Below are 21,261 nucleotides of genomic sequence, written 5' to 3'. Positions count from 1 at the left end.
TGGGGTGGGTCCCGATGGGGCCAGGTCTTATGCCCATCCCTATTTATATGCACTGTAATTTTACAATCTGGATTCTTATTTTAAGTAAATCATTAATGCTATTACTTAGATTTATTTGACAAAATATAAATGCGAGGACAAATCGGTAATTTTAAAGGTTTCAAATTTTAAAAATCTAATACTAACTTCATTTTTTAATAAAAAAATTGGAGGACAAATTGGTAGTTTAAATTTAAATATATAGTTGGGGTATATCAATAATTTTATATTAAAATAGTGAATATACAGTAAAACCTCTCTATAGTCATAATGGTTGGACTAACTAATTTTATTACTATGAGGAGGTTATAACTTAATAGAGGTGTAGTTAAAAAAATTTCTTATTTCAAAATTCATGTTTTAGTAGTACAATATTAGGATTTCAATTCATGTTTTAATAATATTAGGGTTTCAATTAAGCGATTCAATTTCCTACTTTTGAAACGGATAGAAGATCGTGTTTTGAAACCAACAAAGATAATTGTCCTTGATAAAATTGTAAATGTAATTACTGCATGACAATTGATGTGAAGTCATAGACAATTGTCAATTGTTTTAAGCATTACAAAATCAGGAGCCCCCAATGTCGATGAATTGCAAGTTATAAATGAAGTGGATGAGAAGAATCAAAGAGTCATTGTAAAATTGAGTGATCAGATTCAATAACTTTACTACACTAATCGAATGAATATTAATGTCTTCCTTAATCATCCAAATGAGTAACAAGTCATTTATGTTTTAACAAAAGAACAAAATCATTTCTATAATTAAACAAGAAGAGAAATGAAATAATTATGAGGATAATAGTACGGAAATACGAAAAATTTCATGTTAAGAAGCTAGAGATATTTTGGCTTTAACAAGAAAATGTTCATGCCAGGTAATATACCCACAAGTTAAAAGATGTAATAACAACTCTAAAGCATAAATTATTGTCTCAAACAATTTCAGATAAATATTTTATTTCATCTTAAACCTTTAATGTAACATACTATATATTTTTTTTACAATATACAGATAACTATTACTATGTGGAGGTAACTTTCCTTAAGACAGGAATTAAAAAAATTATAACTTATTACTATGTAGAGTTTATTCTTATTTATAACTATCTCAAATTGAGAATATAATTTTTTATGACTATGTAGAGTTTATTTTTATATAAAGTATCACTATAAAGAGGTTTTACTGTTTTGGTAATTGAATTGTTGACCTCTATAAAATAATAAAAAAATTATTAAATCAAATAGTAACGGGTATTTTTGTCTTCATAGTCAAATAATAATGGATTTTCCTAACGGAATATAATAGTGGGTGGGAAAGTGTTGATTTGAAACTTGACAGGTGAGAAAGTATTGTTTCGCCAAACCTTGGGTCGTTCTCCCCATATATATATATAATTAAAAACCCCACATATTTGACGATTTGGAAAGTACCCAATATTTTGAAAAATGCCACCCTAACTCCTACTGATAAAAATAATTGTTAAAAACTAAAATGGCGTTTTGACCCTTTAACTAAAATATTATAAATCACCCAAAACTCATTAATTTTACATGCATAAAACAAAATTTATAAAATTTTCTTATAACCTACAAAACTTCATAAACTTATCACATTCACTCCAACAAAATTCCACCCAATGTTTTCATTTCATCAATTTCTTTTGATTTTATTTTAATCCATACAAAAACTTTTACAGTCAACTAATAAAAAATATCATCCAAATATCGATCAAATTTCTCCCGAAAAGATCATAACTGCTTTTTACCTTACCAAACCAACTCTACAAAATATTAACCCAATCTCATGATCCATAAAATTTATCTAACACAAAAATCCTTCAATTTTGATATATACATTTATAGTTTATATTATAAATAATTGATTTTTTAAAATATAACGAAAATATTTTAATTTTGTAAATAATTTGGTTCTTTAATTCAGTATATCAACTTTGTCAATTATAATGAAAGTAAATTAAGAACATGAATAAAATAGGTTAATAGAGATTAAGGTTTTAAGAGGTATGATTAAAATTTAAAAATCTTAAAGTGGTTTTTTTTTCCATTAATAAGAATACAAACAAGTAATAAATATTTGAATATAAAATCCCTTTAAAAAAGGACGTGAAAACAAACAAGTCCTTACATTTTATTCTTATGAAAAAACTGATTTTAAAAATATTTAGATCAAACTTTAGTTTTCTTTTATTGTATTTATTATTTTAAAAAATAAAAGAATTGTATTAAATTTAAATTAATAATAAACGGCCAATTTTAACCGCTGATCGACTTGTCAATGTGAAAACACATTTCTTTAACAATCCATCGAACCGTGAAAAGTAGCCTGTAACATTTCAGTACACTACTATGCTCCAACCAAAAAAATGTACACGATGAGCAAAGCGTGAACGCAAAGTCCGAGCCCAAATGGAGAGTGGCCCAACCGAGTTCCGGCTCGTCTGCTCCGCCGCAGTTGGGAAATCGGAGTCCACCATCAGCCACCTTGAGTCTCAAACGGGAGCCAAAATCCGCGTACTGGACGACCCTTCTTGTGAAGATTGTATAATCGTAGTAACTTTAGACCCCGCAACCAATAAAGATCATTATAATGTTAACAGAGAAGGAGAAGACGAGTCGTGGACGCCGGAGCAAAGATCATTGGTGAGGGTGTATGAGAGAATAGTCAAGGGCGAAGCCGGAGAGAAGGATGAACAAGTGGAAGATTTGACGTGTAGGATGATAATTGGAAGAGGGCTTGGTAAAGTTGTGGAGAAGATTGAGAGTGAGAGTGGAGGTGGTGCCCAAGTTAGGGTTTTAGCCAAAGATCAAATACCGGGTTCGGGTGCGGGTTCTGATGAATTGATTCAGGTGAAGTGGTTTAAAATTTTGTTATAATAATGCTTCTTTATTTTTAAGCTGCTGGAGAGGTTATATATGTGACATGAAATGTAGGAATTTTGTTGCGGATTTGAATAAATATTGAAAAAGAAAAAAATTGGGGTTCTTTAGAAATCGAGAAATTTCTGTTGTTTTAGGAAGTGAATAATAGGATTGAGTAATGGGTGGAGAGGCATGAAAGGATGACAATTTAATGAAGCTAAGAAAATATAGTTTTTGCCTAATTTGTGGAGGTATATGAACACTTCAATTTGTTACTTGTTAGTTTCAGGCATGTGTTAGGAGGAGGGTTTTATAGGTGTTCCATGTGTTGACAGAAGGTGGATGCTTGGATGGGTTTGAGGTGACTCTCGGCAACAATTGATGATAAATCCTGTACTTGAATGATTCTTCACATGGTAGAATGACCTCTAGTTATCAACTATATAAGGAAAAAGAGAATGGTTAATTGGACTTGCTGCGTTGGCATTTTTATGTATTGCTTGATTTGTCCTGTAACTTAATTCTTATGTATTCAAATTTCGTAATGTTATTAGTCTAGCCGTTACAGTATAGTTATGTGGACATCTGGTTTTTCAGATAACAGGAAGCTTTCCAGCTGTAAAGAAAGCACTCTTGTCTGTTTCGAGTTGTGTTCAAGATAGCCCTAGAGTAGATGTAGCCAACACTAATGTAACAAAACCTCCAGGGATGCTGCACCATGGAAATCCTATGTTGGCGTCAGTGGAGCCATTTCATCAGAGAGGTTATGGTCCTGGTTTTCATTCGAGGGGTTATTCTTCTGGTCCAGGGCCTGAGACTGTTGGAGCACACAACAGGATATATTTTGAAGAGGATGTTGTCTTTAAGCTGTTGTGCCATCTTGACAAAGTTGGCAGTTTGATAGGGAAAGGTGGTTCTATAGTTCGGACTTTTCAAAATGAAACTGGTGCATCAATCAAGATTGCAGATGTTGTGCCCGATTCAGATGAGCGGGTGGTTTTGATATCTGCCCGAGAGGCATGGGAACTTAACTGTCTCTGAATTTTACTCCTTTAGTACTCTGTGGAGAGCTGCAATATTCTTCATTTTTGCTAATTAGGGAGCTTTTTGTGTTTGATTACTAATGCAAAAAGTTTTGGAGCTTTGGGCTGAATTTTTGGTTAATTAATGGGAATTTTGTCATGGTCATAATATTAAGCCATTAATCAAGTCTTCAAAACTGTTCCTGCATGATATCTTTATTTGTTGCTCTCTAGGCATAACTTTGTTCATTGGTTTAGTCTTTGAGGAGTTAGGACGATATTGTACCATTGCTCTCATTTGGTGGTTTGTGGATTATTTTTGGTGGGTGTGACTGGGAGTTCTGAATCTAATCTGTCATCCAACATATCACACTTAGATTTCCAATGTAGCCAGTCCAGATGATGTTATACCAAACTTAGATTTCTTTGAGCATCAAATACTTTTCATATAACATCATGTCATTATTATTGAAATTTTAAATGATTGAAATACCTAATAATATTTCATTTTGAATCCAAAGTATCATTTTGTGTTCCTTAATTTTTCTGTATGGTTTCACCTGTTGCAGAATTCCGAGCAGAGACACTCTCCTGCTCAGGATGCCGTTATGCGTGTGCATTCTAGAATTGCTGAGATTGGATTTGAACCTGGTAATGCTGTTGTTGCTCGGCTTCTTGTACATTCACAGCAGATTGGTTGTTTGTTGGGTAGAGGAGGCTACATCATTTCTGAGATGAGGAGAGCTACTGGTGCTAGTATACGCGTATTTCCAAGGGAACAAGCTCCAAAATGTGGTTCTCCTAATGATGAAGTTGTACAGGTGATTAATTTTTATGGGCATCATTCTGCTAGCTGGTTAGTTATTAGTTTTCAAGTTTTTAATAGTTGTGCTTTACCTCTTAACTTCATTGGGCTACATGAACACTCTACCACCACATAATAAATTCTGAGCTACTGGTTTTCCTTTTCTTTTGATCATATTGGATTGCTAGATTTATGTAAATGAAACCTTGCTATGACCATTTTTGGTGAACTAGCTTGTACCCTCATAGATTTGTGATTGTTTGTCTTTATCCCCTGGTTTATAGCATTTGCTGGCTCAAGTGAATGTGAATCATCCTGGAGAATAGTCTCATTTTTCTGTAACAGTGCTGCAGTGATATGACTGGATAAATAAAATTCAGATGCTTAATTCTTTCATTTACACTTTTGTAAATGAACATCTAATTTGACAGTGGCCAATGTAACAGTATCTCTCACTTGTTAGGGGAAAAAAATCATAGTTAAATGTCATACTTGCTTATATGTTGAACAAAATAGTATTATAATTCTTTTGAGAGATTCATAACTTACTTGGAATATTTTCTGTAATCTTATGCTTTATGAACAGAATGTGAATCTTTCATCCACTGATCCAATTTTTGCTCTCCTATTATCTAAAGAAGCTCTGTTAGGATAATTAAGGATTGTGCTTTCTGGCAGGTTATTGGCAACTTCCATTCAGTGCAGGACGCTTTATTTCACATAACAAGCAGACTGCGGGAGACCATATTCCCTATGAAACCACACTTTCCGAACAATGGCCCACCCTACTTGCCTCCTTTTCCAGAAATGCCTCCTCCTCCATTCAGGCCAAGACATAATCCAGCATCCCCAGGTTCATATCCTTCTCCAGTTGGACCTTTCCATGGCATTGACCGTTCCCAGCCCATTGATCGCCAGCCATCCTTTTCACATGGTATGGATCATATGGGCCCACCTAATTTTGATCGAGTTCCGTATCCATATGGCGGTGAGAGACCTGGACATGGTCATATATTTGATAGGCCACCATCACCAAGATCTTGGGGTCCTCAGGTTGATGTCTTGAACTTGGTTTGAACTTTATGAATTAGTCACTTAACCTTAATTATGCTTCTACTGTTTTATTTTGTTTTTCTTTTAAAATTATCATCCTAATGATCCATACATGGGTTTATTTCAGGCAGGTAGCGGTGGGAATCATAGGGGAGTTGATGTTGCTTCTGGCTATACAGCAAGAAATGGGTCCCTTGCAGGGTAATCCTTTCTTGAATAAATTTTTTTCTAACTTTTGCCTTTTGCATTTTCAACATAGTTGACTTGATATTAGCTGGCATAATATGCTTTGTCTGCGCTATCATTTATATATATTATGCTTGTACATATTCACGATGCTTGCCCTGTCATTATTTTACCTATTTTCTTCTTATATCTTGAAATCAAAAAGAGAGATATTTTCACGATTTGATTTGGAATTTCATGATTATGATTTTTGGCTATTTCTATTCATTGCAGTGGAAATCATGCACCGATTTTGACTAGCACCACTGTTGAGGTTGTGATTCCTCAAGCATTCATGGCTCATGTTTATGGCGAGAACAACAGTAACCTGGGTCACATAAGGCAGGTTAGTAGACATGTTGATTTCATTAATTGTATTCCCCAAAGTTTCAACAAAAATATCCTATGAATTAATGCTCATTTTGACCTGATACTATATATCAGATCTCAGGTGCAAATGTAGTTGTTAATGACCCGAAACCTGGGGCTTCAGAAGGTGTGGTTGTAGTGTCCGGAACATCAGATCAAATGCGTGCTGCACAGAGTCTTATTCAAGCATTCATCCTTTGCGGGCAAACATCTTAACAGTTTCATTTGTCAAGCAGCAACCAAAGTGAAACAGGGTTACCTTCAATCAGAGAAAACGAAAAGGTCTATAACACCATGGTAGCCATCATAAATTGTCTTCATTTTTAGTTCCATAGTCTCAGTATTGTTGTAGTTCACCATTGTTGTCCAGAGATCAGTTTATAGTTTTATGTAAATAGAAATGAGAAATGTATTCTAAAATTGAGGATTAAAGAAATGTGAGGTAAATATGATGATCTTTTGCAATTTGCTTTTGCTTAAAATGCGTGTTTATGGTGATTATTTTGGTCACATCTTAGCAATTTAATCATCATACACAATCATATGCTTTTAAACATATTTTCGATATGCATTCTGTATTAAAAGTTATTTACCAAAAAAAAGGTATAAGATGAAGACAAAGAGAAGAGAGAAATACAAGATCGAAAGCATCAATTTCTGTCATCTGTAATGGTGTGCGCAATGTATAAAAAGTATCAAGTAGACGATACAAAATCCTAAAAGAAGATAGAAAAAATAATACATCCTACCAACGTTTATATTTTTATTTAGGAGTAAACGACTTTTTCCCATACAAGATTTGCCTTAATGTCACTTTTTCATCCAAAAAATTTTTAAATACCATATTTCCGCCCAAAGTTTATATTCTGATTAATTGTTGGTCGATTTCGGCATCTTTGCGACCCTACGACACCACCATTTTTTTTTTCTGATCATTATTCACCAAAACTCTTCAAACCTTACTTTCATCAATCGCCGACAATTGAACGATTTGTGAAACGTGTAGCCACCTCTATCAAGTCAGATTCTGACCAATCTTGACCACCAAAAGATTCACTAGCATCCCCTCTTCAAAAACCCTAACAACCTGGACTGAGTTTTTTCTCTGTTGGCTACCGAATCGAAAAGTGTATTTTGAATAGTAAACAAAATATAAACTTTTGGTGGGAAAGTGGTATTTTGAAACGTTTTGTTTGGGAAAGTGTCATGAAGGCAAACCTTGGGTGGGAAAAAAGTCGTTTACTCTTTATTTAGCAACTTGGTTGACCGTGCATTTTGGTAATAGTGTAATACTATGAACTATGGCTCAGTTTGGTTCCCTTTTGGGAATACTATTATTAGTATTCCCAATAAAGTTAAATAGTAAAATTGCAAAAACTCACAATATTATTCAACTTTTTTTAAACCCCTTAAATTTGTTAATTTAATTAAAAACCCCTAAATATTTTTTAAAAATTACAAAAACAACCCCAACATCCTATATTTACCAGATTCTGGCCATCACTGTCGGAAAATGGCTGGAATCTGGTATAATGGCACACTACCGACCTGTTGACGGCCAGATCTTTGACCGTAGCAGGTCATCAACGATGGCCAACACATGGTCGTCGTTGACCATCAACGACGGCCGTATCTTTGGGTGTCGTTGACGAGAAAATACGGCCAGATCTGACCATCAATGGCTAGATCTAGCCGTAGATCTGGCCTTTGCTGGCCAAATCCATGGTGGATCTGGCGGGAAAAGGCAATATCGGCGCACGACCGACAAGATCCAACCGGTTATGCGCCGATACGACGACTCTGGCCACCCTCCGACGGTGGTGGTCGGCTATCCATATTTAATGGGTGGGTTGGGGGTGTTTTTGTTAACTTTTAATATTTTATTATAGGGGTGTTTAGTAAATAAACAAACATAGGGGGTGTTTTGTAAATAAACAAACACAGGGGGTATTTTTATTTATTTCCAAATCCTACATCGTAATACCGCCCAATTCAACTTTTTTTAACTTTTTCCAAAAACCTTTCTAAAAAGTGTAAAAAAGTGAACCAAACGGAGTCTATGGTTGCGTTTGTTTCAGTTTTGGGAATACTAATTTTAGTATTCCCAAAAAAGTTAAACAGTAAAATACCCAAAAACTCAGATTTTTGGGAATACTACTCCCAATATTATTCAACTTTTTTTAAACCCCTTAAATTTGATAATTTAATTAAATACCCCTAAATATTTTTTTTAAATTACAAAAACACCCCAATAATCCATATTTACCAAATTCCGGCCACCACCACCGGAAAATGGTCGGAATCTGGTAGGATGACGCACTACCAACTGAATCTGGCCAGTAGTNGACGAGAGAAATACAAGATCGAAAGCATCAATTACTGTCATCTGTAATGGTGTGCGCAATGTATAAAAAGTATCAAGTCGACGATACAAAATCCTAAAAGAAGCTAGAAAAAATAATACATCCTACCAACGTTTATATTTTTATTTAGGAGTAAACGTCTTTTTCCCATACAAGATTTGCCTTAAAGACACTTTTTCATCCAAAAAATTTTTAAATACCATTTTTCCGCCCAAAGTTTACATTCTGATTAATTGTCGGTCGATTTCGGTATTTTTGTGACCCTACGACACCACTATTCTCTTTTCTGATCACTATTCACCAAAACCCTTCAAACCTTACTCTCATCAATCGTCGACAATCGAACGATTTGTGAAATGTGTAGCCACCTCTCTTAAGTCAGATTCTGACCAATCCCGACCACCAAAAGATTCACTGGCATCCCCTCTTCATAAACTCTAACAACCTAGACCGAGTTTTTTCTCTGTTGATTACCGAATCGAAAAGTATATTTTGGATAGTAAATAAAATATAAACTTTTGGTGGGAAAGTGATATTTTGAAACGTTTTGTTTGGGAAAGTGTCATGAAGGCAAACCTTAGGTGGGAAAAAAAGTCGTTTACTCTTTATTTATCAACCTGGTTGACCGTGCATTTTGGTAATAGTGTAATACTATGAACTATATGTTTCAAAACAAAACTTAAATGTCCTATTTAAGTGGAACTATATACCATATAGCAAAGCACTCCCCATAGCTCGCATGATATTGGGCAATTCTTTTTAGTGAAATTTCGTTCACCCAACCATGTTGAATGATTCGCTTATTCCTAAAACGATAAACTTGGGAAGCATAAAAAAATAGACAGCTGAATCTTATCTAATTTTGCCTCTTCTCCTCAATCAATCCAACAAGAACATCGACTTTGTCATTATAAAATACCAATTAAAATGGTCTTGAATCAACTATCCAGGCTGGCAAAATTTAGTTTATCAACACAAGAAAAGATTTCCAAACGGGGTTATTAGTTTAACATTTTTTATTATCAGTATATGGTAGAATATTTTGAAAAATATATTAATGCTTAAACTAAAATATCGGAAAAAAACAAAAAGGAAATGTAAGTTTTAGTGTTTTGCCAATTACAATTGAGAGATAAAAAAAAAAAAAAAAAAAACATCGTAAAATTATGATATTTATTTAAATTGGAAGATCGGGGCATGAAAAATATAGAAAAAATAATTAAAAAATAATTAAAAAATAATACAACCAACTCTTACCATACAAAATATTAAGATTTTAACTTAAAACTTATAATTTAATTATTTGCAGTGATATATATTATTCACTGTTTAAAATTTAATTATAAAGTGTGATTAATTATTTAAACGTGAGGTGGCCATGTGATAAAAAACTTATAGTAAGTTGCAACTCCATAGTAGAAGAAAACTAACACAAGTCGATGATTGAGAAATCTCACCACACCTTCAACCGTGGGAGTAGTATTGTATTTATATTAAGAATTGTATACATAAATTGTATAGGCTAGTTAAACATGGTAATAGACAACTGTGTATTCTATACAAGGTAAGACTTAGCAAATTACAAGGAGTAAAATTTGCTCTAGAATAAGTCCTATGGCTGTCAATGAGATGGAGATAAATCAACCTGCTACACTCTCGACATCCAGATCTGTCATGGTTCTCTCCATATCAACTGTTTCGATATCAGGAATATTGTTGATTGAATGGTGAATGTTATCATCCGCCCTCAAACTAGGCGTGGTAACAAGGCATAGTTTGTGCTTGAGTCTTGTCTAGGTCATATCTGGTTTGTGGCTTGGTGAAAACATCTGCAATCTGAGCTGAAGTAGAGATATGTCGAGTGGTTAACAACCCCAGAGAGACTCTTCCCTGATATAATGATAATCTAACTCAATGTATTTACTTCTAGCATGAAACACATGATTTATGGTCATAAACAAGGAACTTAGATTATCACAAAATAAAACCGGAGGTCACGGAGAATAAAAGTGAGCCAAGTGATTTCTGCAACAGTTTGGGCCATGGCCTTGTATTCAGCTTCTGAGCTTGAACGAGAGATTGTTGGTTGTTTCTTTGCACTCCAAGAAATGATGTTACTGCCAAGGTAAGTAGAGAAACCAGCTGTGGAATGTCGTGTATGTGGACAGCTAGCCCAATTGGCATCCTAGAAGGCATAAAGATCCAATGTACTTGAGTTTTGAAAATGCAAACCATGGTGGACAATCCCTTTGACATATCTCAGAATCCTTCTTACCATTGTGAAATGGTCTTGTGTTGGAGCATGCATGAACTGAGAAACATAATTAACACTAAATGAAATATCAGGACGTGTTAGTGTTAAATACTATAATGCACCAACTAGAGATCGATAGGTGTGAGGATCACAAAAGGCTGTTGAATCCGTGACTGTTTTGAACTTTTGAGTCATTGGAGTCTAAATTGGTTTGCAATCTCTCATCAAGGCACGATCAAGCAGATCAATAGCAGACTTAGATTAGTGTAGTACAAGGCCATCTGAAACATGACTAACTTCAATCCCCAAAAAATAATGAAGTGCACCAAGGCCATTCATTGCAAATTTAGTGTGCAACACAACTATGAATTGATTAATTAACTGATCTGAGGAACCCGTAAGAATGATATCATCCACGTATAAAAGTGGCACCAAAGTGCTATTAGCCGAATGATTGATAAAGAGACTTGGATCAGTTGTACTGTAGAAAAAAACCAAATTCAAGGAGAAAGGAGCTAAATCTATCTGTGAAGAAATACTTTGTTTTTACTTATTATTTCACAATGAAATGTACAATGAATTTATAGCAAAAACAAAAGACTAATCTAGGAAGTAAATTGTTACATTCCTATTATAACTTATCTAATTCTTAATAGCTTTGATCCTAACCTAATATAGAAGATAGTCTTTAATGAGAATAATCCTATTTCCTATTTTACACTTCAACACTCCCCCTCAAGCTGGAGCATATAAGTCATTTGCACCAAGCTTGTTACAAATAAAATCAACACGAGAACCCTTGAGAGACTTAGTGAGGATGTCTGCTAACTGGTCGTTGGAACTGACATAACTAGTTGCAATACACCCTAATAGAACTTTCTCTCGAACAAAGTGACAATCAATTTCTATGTGTTTAGTCCTCTCATAAAACATTGGATTTGAAGCAATATGAAGGGCAGCCTGATTATCACAGAGTAACTTCATTTGTGATACTTCGACAAATCTCAACTCTTGAATTAGTTGTTTTAACCAAACTAGCTCACAAGTGGCTAAGGCCATTGCACGATACTCTGCTTCAGCACTTGACCTTGCAACAAGTGCTTGTTTCTTACTTTTCCATGAAACTAGGTTTCCTCTAACAAGAGCATAAAAACCTAAGGTAGAACGTCTATCAGATGGAGAACCTGCCCAATCAGTATCTGAATATCCGACAATATGTGAATGGCCCTTATTTTCATATAGTAAGCCTCTACCTAGTGCTCCCTTGATATACCTTAAAATTCGGACAACTGTATCCCAACGACTATCAAATGGAGTTTGAAGGAACTGACTTACAACATTGATAGAAAAGGAAATATCAGGTCGTGTGATAGTAAGATAGTTAAGTTTTCCAACAAGTCTTCGATACCTTCCAGGATCAGCAAGAGGCTCCCCCTGTCCAGGTGAAAGTTTTAAATTAGGATCCATAGGAGAGTCTATTAGTCTGCAATCTGACATCCTTGTTTCCTCTAGAATATCCAGTGCATACTTCCTCTGAGAAATAACAATACCAGATTTGGACTAAGCGACTTCTATGCCAAGAAAGTACTTGAGTAGCCCTAAGTCCTTCCTCTGAAAGTGTTTGAACAAGTGTTGCTTCAACTGTCCAATGCCATCTTGATCACTCCTTGTAATAACAATATCATCGACATAGACAACTAGATAAATACATTGCCCTAGTGATGTATGTCTATAGAAAACAGAGTGATCAGACTCACATTGAATCATACCAAACTCTTGGATAACTGTACTAAATCGTCCAAACCAAGCACGAGGAGACTGTTTTAGGCCATATAGAGAACAATGAAGTTTACATACCAAACCAGACTCCCCCTAAGCAACAAAACCAGGAGGTTGCTCCATATAAATATATTCCTGAAGTTCACCATGAAGAAAAGCATTCTTAATATCCAATTGATGCATAGGCCAGTGTCGAATGGCTGCCATAGCAAAGAACAACCGGACTAAAGACATCTTAGCAACAGGAGAAAAAATGTCAAAATAATATGTCTCATACATCTGAGTGTATCCCTTGGCCACCAAACGGGCTTTCAGCTGATCAACCTTACCATTTGGACCAACCTTTACAGTGTAAATCCATCAACAACCAACAATCGAATGGCCTGAAGGTAAGGAAACTAACTCCCAAGTATGATTATGATGCAAAGCAGACATTTCTTCAACCATTGCCTGACACCACCCGGGGTGAGAAAGTGCCTCATGAACAGTGCAAGGAACAAAAACAGAAGAAAATGTGGATACAAAGGCATAATATGAAGGATATAAACGATGATAACTCAAAAAATTGTAGATGGGATGAGGGTTACGTGCAGACCACATATCTTTACGAATAGCAATGGGAAACTGATTGGCTTGAGACAAGACCATGGCATTGGAGGAATCGAGCACAGGACCTGCAGTGACAGGGGTCTTAAGAACAGCACCAGGAACATCAAGATCACCTGTAAAAGGAACAAGACTATTGTCGATAGGAAGAGTGATATTAGTAGTAGACTGAGGTATCGAAACAGACGAAGGTGGGAAAGAAATGTATGCAATTGGTAAAACATCTACTATCGGATCAGACTCTAATGTAGGATGAGGAAAAAATGGAGAAGACTCAAAGAACGTAACATCAGCATAGATGAAGTAGCGATGTGTGGCAGGAGAATAACACTTGTAGCCCTTCTGAATACGTGAATACCCTAAGAAAATACACTTCATAGACTTGGTTGACAGTTTATCTTGACCAGGAGAGAAAATGTAAACAAAACAGGTGCTCCCAAAGATACGTGGGGGAAGAGAAAATAATGGATGATCAGGGAATAATATGGAGTGTGGGACCTAGTCTTGTAAGACAGAAGAAGGCATGCGATTTATTAAGTAACAAGAGGTCAGAACAACATTAGCCCAAAAACGGAAAGGGACGTGGCTATGTAAAAGAAGAGTGTGAGCAGCTTCAATGAGGTGTCTATTTTTATGCTCAGCAATGCCATTCAGTTGGGGACTATAAGCACAAGAAGACTGATGAAGAATTCCCTGAGATGACATGAATTTAGTAAAGGAATCAGAGAAATATTCACGAGCATTATCACTCCGTAATATACGAATGGTAGTATTATGTTGAGTCTTAATTTCAGCATAAACGATGAAAATATGGAAAATAATTCAGAACGAGATCGCATAAGAAATAACCAAGTGCAACGGGAATAGTCATCAATAAAGGTAAAAAAATATTTAAATCCCAAATTAGAGGTAACATGACAAGGACCCCACACATCTGAATGCATTAACTCAAAGGGGGACGCAGCCCGTTTATTGACATGCTTTGGAAAAGAATTACGAGTATGCTTTCCAAGCTGACACGACTCACAACTCAAGGACGATAATTTAGATAGACCTGAGATCATTTTCTGAAGTTTGGAAAGACTAGGATGGCCCAAGCGATTATGAAGGAGATCCGGAGACTTGGAGATAGTGCATGCTATAGATGGGATATGGAGATGATAGAGACCTTGTGACTCACGTCCTGTGCCAATCATCTGTCCCGTGTCGCGGTCCTGTATAACAACAGAGTCAGTATCAAAATGAATAAAGTAATTTAAAGAGCGTGTAAGTTTACTGACAGACACGAGATTAAAGGGACATTTGGGAATATAAAGCACAGAGTCTAATTCTAAGGAGGGGAGGGGTTTTGCACAACCAATAGCTTGAACGTCGGTTTTAGACCCATTAGCTAAAGTAACAGGGGGTAAAGATGTAGTATTTGTAATCTGAGTAAGTAAACGAGGGTTACCAAAAATATGATTTGAGGCACCTGAATCCAGGACCCAAGGTCCTAGAGCGGAAGACTGAGTAAGGTAGGCAACTGAATTACCCGTTTGAGCGACGGAGGCAATGGATGAAGAAGACTGCTTACTGGCCTGATACTATAAGTATTCATCATAATCAGTACCTGTGAGAGTTAAGGAGGGCTGAACCTGCACTTTAAATGACTCAAAATGAAGATCAGAGTGATCAGCCTTAGCAATATTAGCAGCCCGGGTAGGTCGACCATGTAACTTAAAACATTTCTCTCTGGTATGCCCCCACCGATGACAATAACTACACTTGGGTCGATTTCCTCTCCCACCTCGATCGCCCTATTCTCTTTTAGTAAAAGTGTGCGATTGAGAAACAAGAACTGCAGAGTCACCAGGGGAATGCACTGTAGTAGGGGAGGAAACATGAAGTAATCTGGCAAACACTTCATCAAGGGAAGACATAGTAGATCCAGAAAGGATTTGATCTCAAACAGGTGTAAGATTTGGACCTAGAGCTACAAGTGTCAGGGCCATAAAGTATTAGAGTAGATGCCCTAGAGCCAATCAATTATTGTAGAATTGACTCTTTGTAATAATGTTCATTAATCAATAAAAGGCATTTTATTCTATATTGCGTAAATCATTAGTATTGCAATATGTATTGATATATGTCATTAGAATTGTAGAACCGTGACGAGGGTATCAAGTGTTTCAAATCTTGATAGTGAGAACCCTATGAGTACATATGATGGCCATTCTAGAAACGTCTGTAGCCCCAGTATTATTCTGAAGTAAGGGCACAAATAATACGGTAAGACTATCATAGTGTTGAACGACCCTGTCGAAAGGTAGTGATTGATCTCACTTGTCAAGGTTGTTTGGTGAAAACCTAGCGCAACACATGGGTGCTTGCTGTAGGCGAATACACCACAGCAAGTTCACTAGACAAACTCACCAGAGGATTCCATATGGATGGTAACCCCAGTGTCTATGGAACAATCCTCTGACGAATGGTGGTGCATGTGATCCTTAGACTTGAGATCACCGGAGCGCCTTGTGCACTGATTGGTGTAGTTTGACACTAGCCTAACGTAGTTCTATTTAGAGCTATCAATACGGTGGTGATTGGTTGCATCAAGGAGTGTATCAAGACTATGGTGGATTGACAGAGGATTCATCACTCCCAGGTACTGGAGAAGTTATCTCACGGTGCAATTCAGTAAATGGCAATGACACTAAAATTGTGGCCACAGTGGGATTGAGTTGTTGCTCTATTCGAATTATAATACAGGTCATTGGTCCAGAAACTGAATACATAATATCAAGAATAACCGAAGGTTGACACTATTTCTATGCCTTCGTCTCGTCGAGATAACGTATGATGAAAGGATCGAATTATATGGTAACCATATCGTTGACAGGTAGCTACTTCGCTGAATCCGAATCTATCGGGTGGCCATGATGCCTTGCTATGGTCCAATCTTGGTCTGTGTATTAGTGAGACGATTAATTGATGTTTATCGCGATACTATACATTGCCGGTATGATGAGGAGCCTATAGGTCATACACATAGAAGATAATTTAAGACTAAGGAAGAAAGAATGGCATTTTCGTCTTTTTAGGCAAAAGGGTATTTTGGTAATTTCACAGTGCAATTAAATTTGCTGAGGTCGTAGCCTTTATTTAATTTATTAGAAAAATTAAATAAGAGAAATTACGTTTAAATCCTAGTTAGTAAATACGGGTATGGCAAAAAAATGGTGCGGGAATTATACGGGTATAATACGGTAAACGGTGAAAAATACGTTTATAAAAATTCGGATACGGAGAAAATACGATACGGGTTTAATACGGTGCATTGTCAATAATACGTTTTGAAAAATACGGCAATATCAATCTTAGTTTTAACACTTTTATGGACTACCTGGTTAAAATCAACATAACATTTCAAATGCAAAGTACGGCAATATCAATCTTATTTTTCCCGAGGCAAATCCATTTTGGTCCATGAGGTTTAGCGTAAGTCATTGGTTCCAGTAAAGTTAGAAAGTATCTGTTAGGTCCTTATCAAGAAAACAACCTTGTATGCCCAGAACATCACTACTGCCTCTTCATTGCCCTCTCTTAAAAAATCACAACCTTCCATACATACGACATCACTACCGCCACTTTGTCAAACCCACCCACCACCACCATTAATAGCCATAATCATATAATTATAAACCCAGAATAATAGGTGAAAGAATTAGAAAAAGGTTATCATACAAATCACCTACACTCTTTGGCTGCGAAGAGGTTGGAGCTGTTGGGTGGGGTTTGGCTGGGATTAAGTGTAACTCATTTATATTTTAATCTTTTAATTTCGTAACCTCCACTCTTCCTAAAAGCCCAGTAGTTACAAACCTCACCCACATTGTGCCCCACCCTTATCAGTAGCCACTGACAACCTCCGTCACACCCATTAGCCTCCCGTGCACCACCACTGCACCTCCAAATTATTGCTATCTCCTCCATTGCATCCACGCCAGAGCCAAAGCCATTGCATCCATAACACAACCATCGTCATTGCACCCACACCACAGCCCACCCTTTAGACCACCACCACAACAACCACAGCAAATCAGATGACGACCATTNGGTCACACACATAGAAGATAATTTAAGACTAAGGAAGAAAGAAGGGCATTTTCGTCTTTTTAGGTGAAAAGGTATTTTGGTAATTTCACAGTGCAATTAAATTTGCTGAGGTCGTAGCCTTCATTTAATTTATTAGAAAAATTAAATAAGAGAAATTACGTTTAAATATGTGTTCGCATATATTTAATTAAATCATTATTATTGTTAAATGTTAATATATAGATTAAATATATATTAATTGATTTTAATTGAGATAATGATGAAACAAAAATAAAATATCTAATTGGGAGTGTTTGGTAACATGGGGTGTTTGGGTTGGAGCCCAAGCCTATTACATATGGGAATAGGGCATCAAAGTAACACTATAAAAGAAAAGTGTTAATTGAAAGAAATGGTGAATTTTTCATTAGATCATTTTCATTGTAAAAGAGAAATACACACAACCCCAAACTCTCTCCCATGGCAGTATTTCATTTTGCCCAAAATCAATTCATTTGATTTTTCTTCTTTAATCTTAAATCTAAGGAGGATCTAACAAATCCCTCCTTAGTTCTTTGTGATTGTCTTCGTGTGGACTACGTCGGTTCGATCCTACACTTGAGTCAGTAGCAAAAACGTTCATTGACAAATATGGAAAAGCCTCCAAACGTGCATATATTTTTCTAAACTCATGATTAATTTCTGCAGATTTCTATTTTAACATAAACTGTAAAATTGTACCTTTGATCTTGGCTCAATGGGAACGATCCTTGTTATTATGATTTTGTTTTCCGCTGCGTATATGGACCATTTCCTAACATAAAGAACTTGTCCCGTTGAGCTAAATCTTCTGTCACAGATTTACTAGCTAGTAACAGCAAATTGAATTCTGTCTTATGGGAGGCCATCCCACCAAGGAAATCCGACATATTCATATCTTGTTGTTTGAGATGAACTAAGTTGGACACAACAGAATATAAACGTTGAATGTCATTTGTGTAGAGAAGTTTAGCCTGACTCCAAATATCAACACAAGAGCGGTAAGATTTGTAAATAGGGTGAAGGGGGGAATCAATAGTTTGCCATAACATACTATACAACATAGCATCAATTTTAGTCCAAGAAGGCTTATCTGATGTAATATCGGCAGCCTTGGTGGTCAAGTGATCCTCCAGACCTTGACCCATACACCATAATTCGACAGAGGCAGCCCAGGATGAATAATTAGCAGTCCCAATTAATCTCTCAGTGGTGATTGTCGGGAGAGATAAAAAAGAAAAACCACTTGGATGCGAGTGAGAGGCTGATGAAGGGGGATCCATGAAGAAGGTCAGAGTGTCTTGAAGCTTAAAGGGTTTTGTCGGCGAGGTGGAGAGGAACAAGATGTTGGTGGCGGTGAGAGCTCATGCTCGTCAAAAAAGTAGATCGAAGCAAAGGCTGAGGGAAACACGATTGGCGCGTGAGGGCGCATGCAGCGGTGGCTGACGACGAAACCACTTGGGTTATGATAACGATGAGAAGATGATCAGTCTGGTGTGATTAGACCAGATCCTGATCGTTGCTGGAGAACAGTCGCCGGGAAAAAAAAATTGCAGAGAAAAAGAGAAGGAAAAAAAAATTTGGAATTTCAGAAACCAAGCTCTGATACCATGTGAAGAAATACTTTGTTTTTACTTATTATTTCACAATGAAATGTACAATGAATTTATAGCAAAAACAAAAGACTAATCTAGGAAGTAAATTGTTACATTCCTATTATAACTGATCTAATTCTTGATAGCTTTGATCCTAACCTAATATAGAAGATAGTCTTTAATGAGAATAATCATATTTCCTATTTTACACTTCAACACTATCAAACCAAGCTCTTGGTGCTTGCTTTAATCCATAAATAGCCTTATGAAGTAAGTACACATGATTGGATTTGTCATGGTTCACAAAGCCAGGAGGCTGTTCCATGAATATCTTTTTTGACAAGAGCCCATGAAGGAATGCATTTTTCACATCTAACTGTCGAATACTCCAGTTTCAAACTACTGTTAGTGAAATAATTATTCGAATAGTAGCTAGTTTCACTACTGGAGAGTAAGTCTCTGTGAAGTCTATGCCATCCACTTGATCAAAACCTTTAGCTACTAGCCTTTGCTTTTAAGTGTTGCAATGATCCATCAAGATTGATTTTGGGTGTTAGTACCTAATGTGATCCAACCACATTCATTGTGGAATTTCTGGGAACAAGAGACCAGGTCTCATTTTGCCTCAATGCTTCCAATTCTTCTTTCATAGCTTGCTTCTAGCCAAGATGCTTAACAGCTGATTGAATTGTTCTTGGTGGCTTTGGTATGCCACCATAATGATGAATTAAAACATACTTAGGATTAGGCTTATGAATACTTGATTTTGCATGAGTCTACATGGTGTGTGAAGGAGCAGGCAAGTATAGAGTTCGAAGACTCTGCATGAATTGGCATGGATTGGTCAGCCATTGCTTGACCTTCTGATTGATCCAGTAGAGATGAGAAGTCAGGCAGCATAGCGGGGACAGTATTGGACTGAAGTTCTGCACCAAAAACTAAATTAGATAGAATTAGTTGTTTATTCAAGGGTGCATTAGGAGTTGGATGTTTTGTATTTGCTGATGGAAGAGAATGGGAACACATAGGAGATTTTGAAAAGTCCCATTCTTTGAAAGTAGTCACCAAAAAATCTGAGGCAGACTTGTTATTGGAGACTTGAGTTTTGAAGTGAAGAGAGTCCTCATCAAATGCTACATGTCTTGAAATAAATGTCCTTCTTATAGGTGGATAATAACACCTATATCCTTTATGTCAATCACTATAGCCTAAGAATACACACGGTAGGGACTTTGTGTCAAATTTACTTGTCTTTTGGTCCCAAACATATGGATAACATCTTGAACCAAAGACACGAAGAGATTTATAATCTAGTGTTTTGTAATAAAGCATATAATATGAGACTCCCATTTTAAGGTGATAGTAAGGAGTCTGTTGATTAAGAAAATAGCTATGGTAAATGCTTCTACCCAAAAGTACTTAGGAACAGTTGCATGCAGCATCATTGTAAGACCCAACTCTCTAATATTTCGATGTCTCCTCTCAACAAATCCATTCTGCTCAGCCGTGTATGGACATGATACCTGATGTAAAATACCAGAATTTTGCAAATGACTAAGAAATGCATGGTTTAGAAATTCTCCCTCTCCATCTGTTTGTACCACTTGTATGGTTTTCTCAAATTGCCTCAAGACATACTTTTCAAATAGTAAGAATTGGGTAAAGAAATTTGATTTCTGCTTTAAGGGAATAAGCCAAATGAATTTGGTAAAATCATCCACAATGGCAGCATAATAAAGAAATTTATTCATGGAAGGAATAGGAGCGGGCCCCCACAAATCAATATGAAGCTTATCAAAAGGAGCAAATGTACTAGACACTGAAGCAGGGAAAGGAAGCTTAGACATCTTCCCTAGATGACAACTCTCACAAACTTTATTCTCTAACTTATTGCACAATACTTTAATAAAACCATTGCTTTGGAGTTTGGCAACAATAACTGCTTGAGGATGCCCGAGCCTTTGATGCCATAGGTCCCTTGTTACTGCTCGAAACCTTGTTGAAAAGAAAGCAGCTGGTGAAGACCGAATGGTGTAGAGATTATCCTGCTTGAGTCCCTTCATTAGAACCCTTTGTGTCACTCGATCCTTGATCACAAAATGCTTATTAGAAAACTCACAGTTTACTGGATAATTAGTAGTCAATTGTCTAAT

At 36.2% G+C, this 21,261-nt stretch overlaps 1 protein-coding gene across 3 annotated transcripts; it reads left to right on the top strand.

Moving 5' to 3' along the window:
• Window positions 1-2,370: 2,370 nt before the first annotated feature.
• On the top strand, window positions 2,371-6,863 carry LOC116112513 (KH domain-containing protein HEN4-like). Of its 3 annotated transcripts, none has more exons than XM_031398647.1 (7): window positions 2,371-2,912; window positions 3,522-3,941; window positions 4,516-4,767; window positions 5,430-5,804; window positions 5,932-6,005; window positions 6,264-6,375; window positions 6,481-6,863. In XM_031398647.1, the coding sequence occupies exons 1-7, from the start codon at window positions 2,472-2,474 to the stop codon at window positions 6,490-6,492; spliced, it is 1,686 nt and encodes a 561-aa protein (XP_031254507.1). In that variant the 5' UTR covers window positions 2,371-2,471; the 3' UTR covers window positions 6,493-6,863. The 3 variants fall into 3 exon arrangements, with proteins under 3 accessions (XP_031254507.1, XP_031254506.1, XP_031254508.1); XM_031398646.1 differs by having other exon boundaries at window positions 2,372-2,912; window positions 6,474-6,863; XM_031398648.1 differs by lacking the exon at window positions 3,522-3,941 and having other exon boundaries at window positions 2,373-2,912; window positions 6,474-6,863.
• Window positions 6,864-21,261: the final 14,398 nt, after the last annotated feature.

Source organism: Pistacia vera, unplaced genomic scaffold (genome assembly GCF_008641045.1).
Source record: "Pistacia vera cultivar Batoury unplaced genomic scaffold, PisVer_v2 Contig663, whole genome shotgun sequence".
Classification (NCBI taxonomy): Eukaryota; Viridiplantae; Streptophyta; class Magnoliopsida; order Sapindales; family Anacardiaceae; genus Pistacia; species Pistacia vera.
The sequence above is the reverse complement of the archived record's forward strand: the minus strand, read 5'-3'. Positions and strand labels throughout refer to the sequence as shown.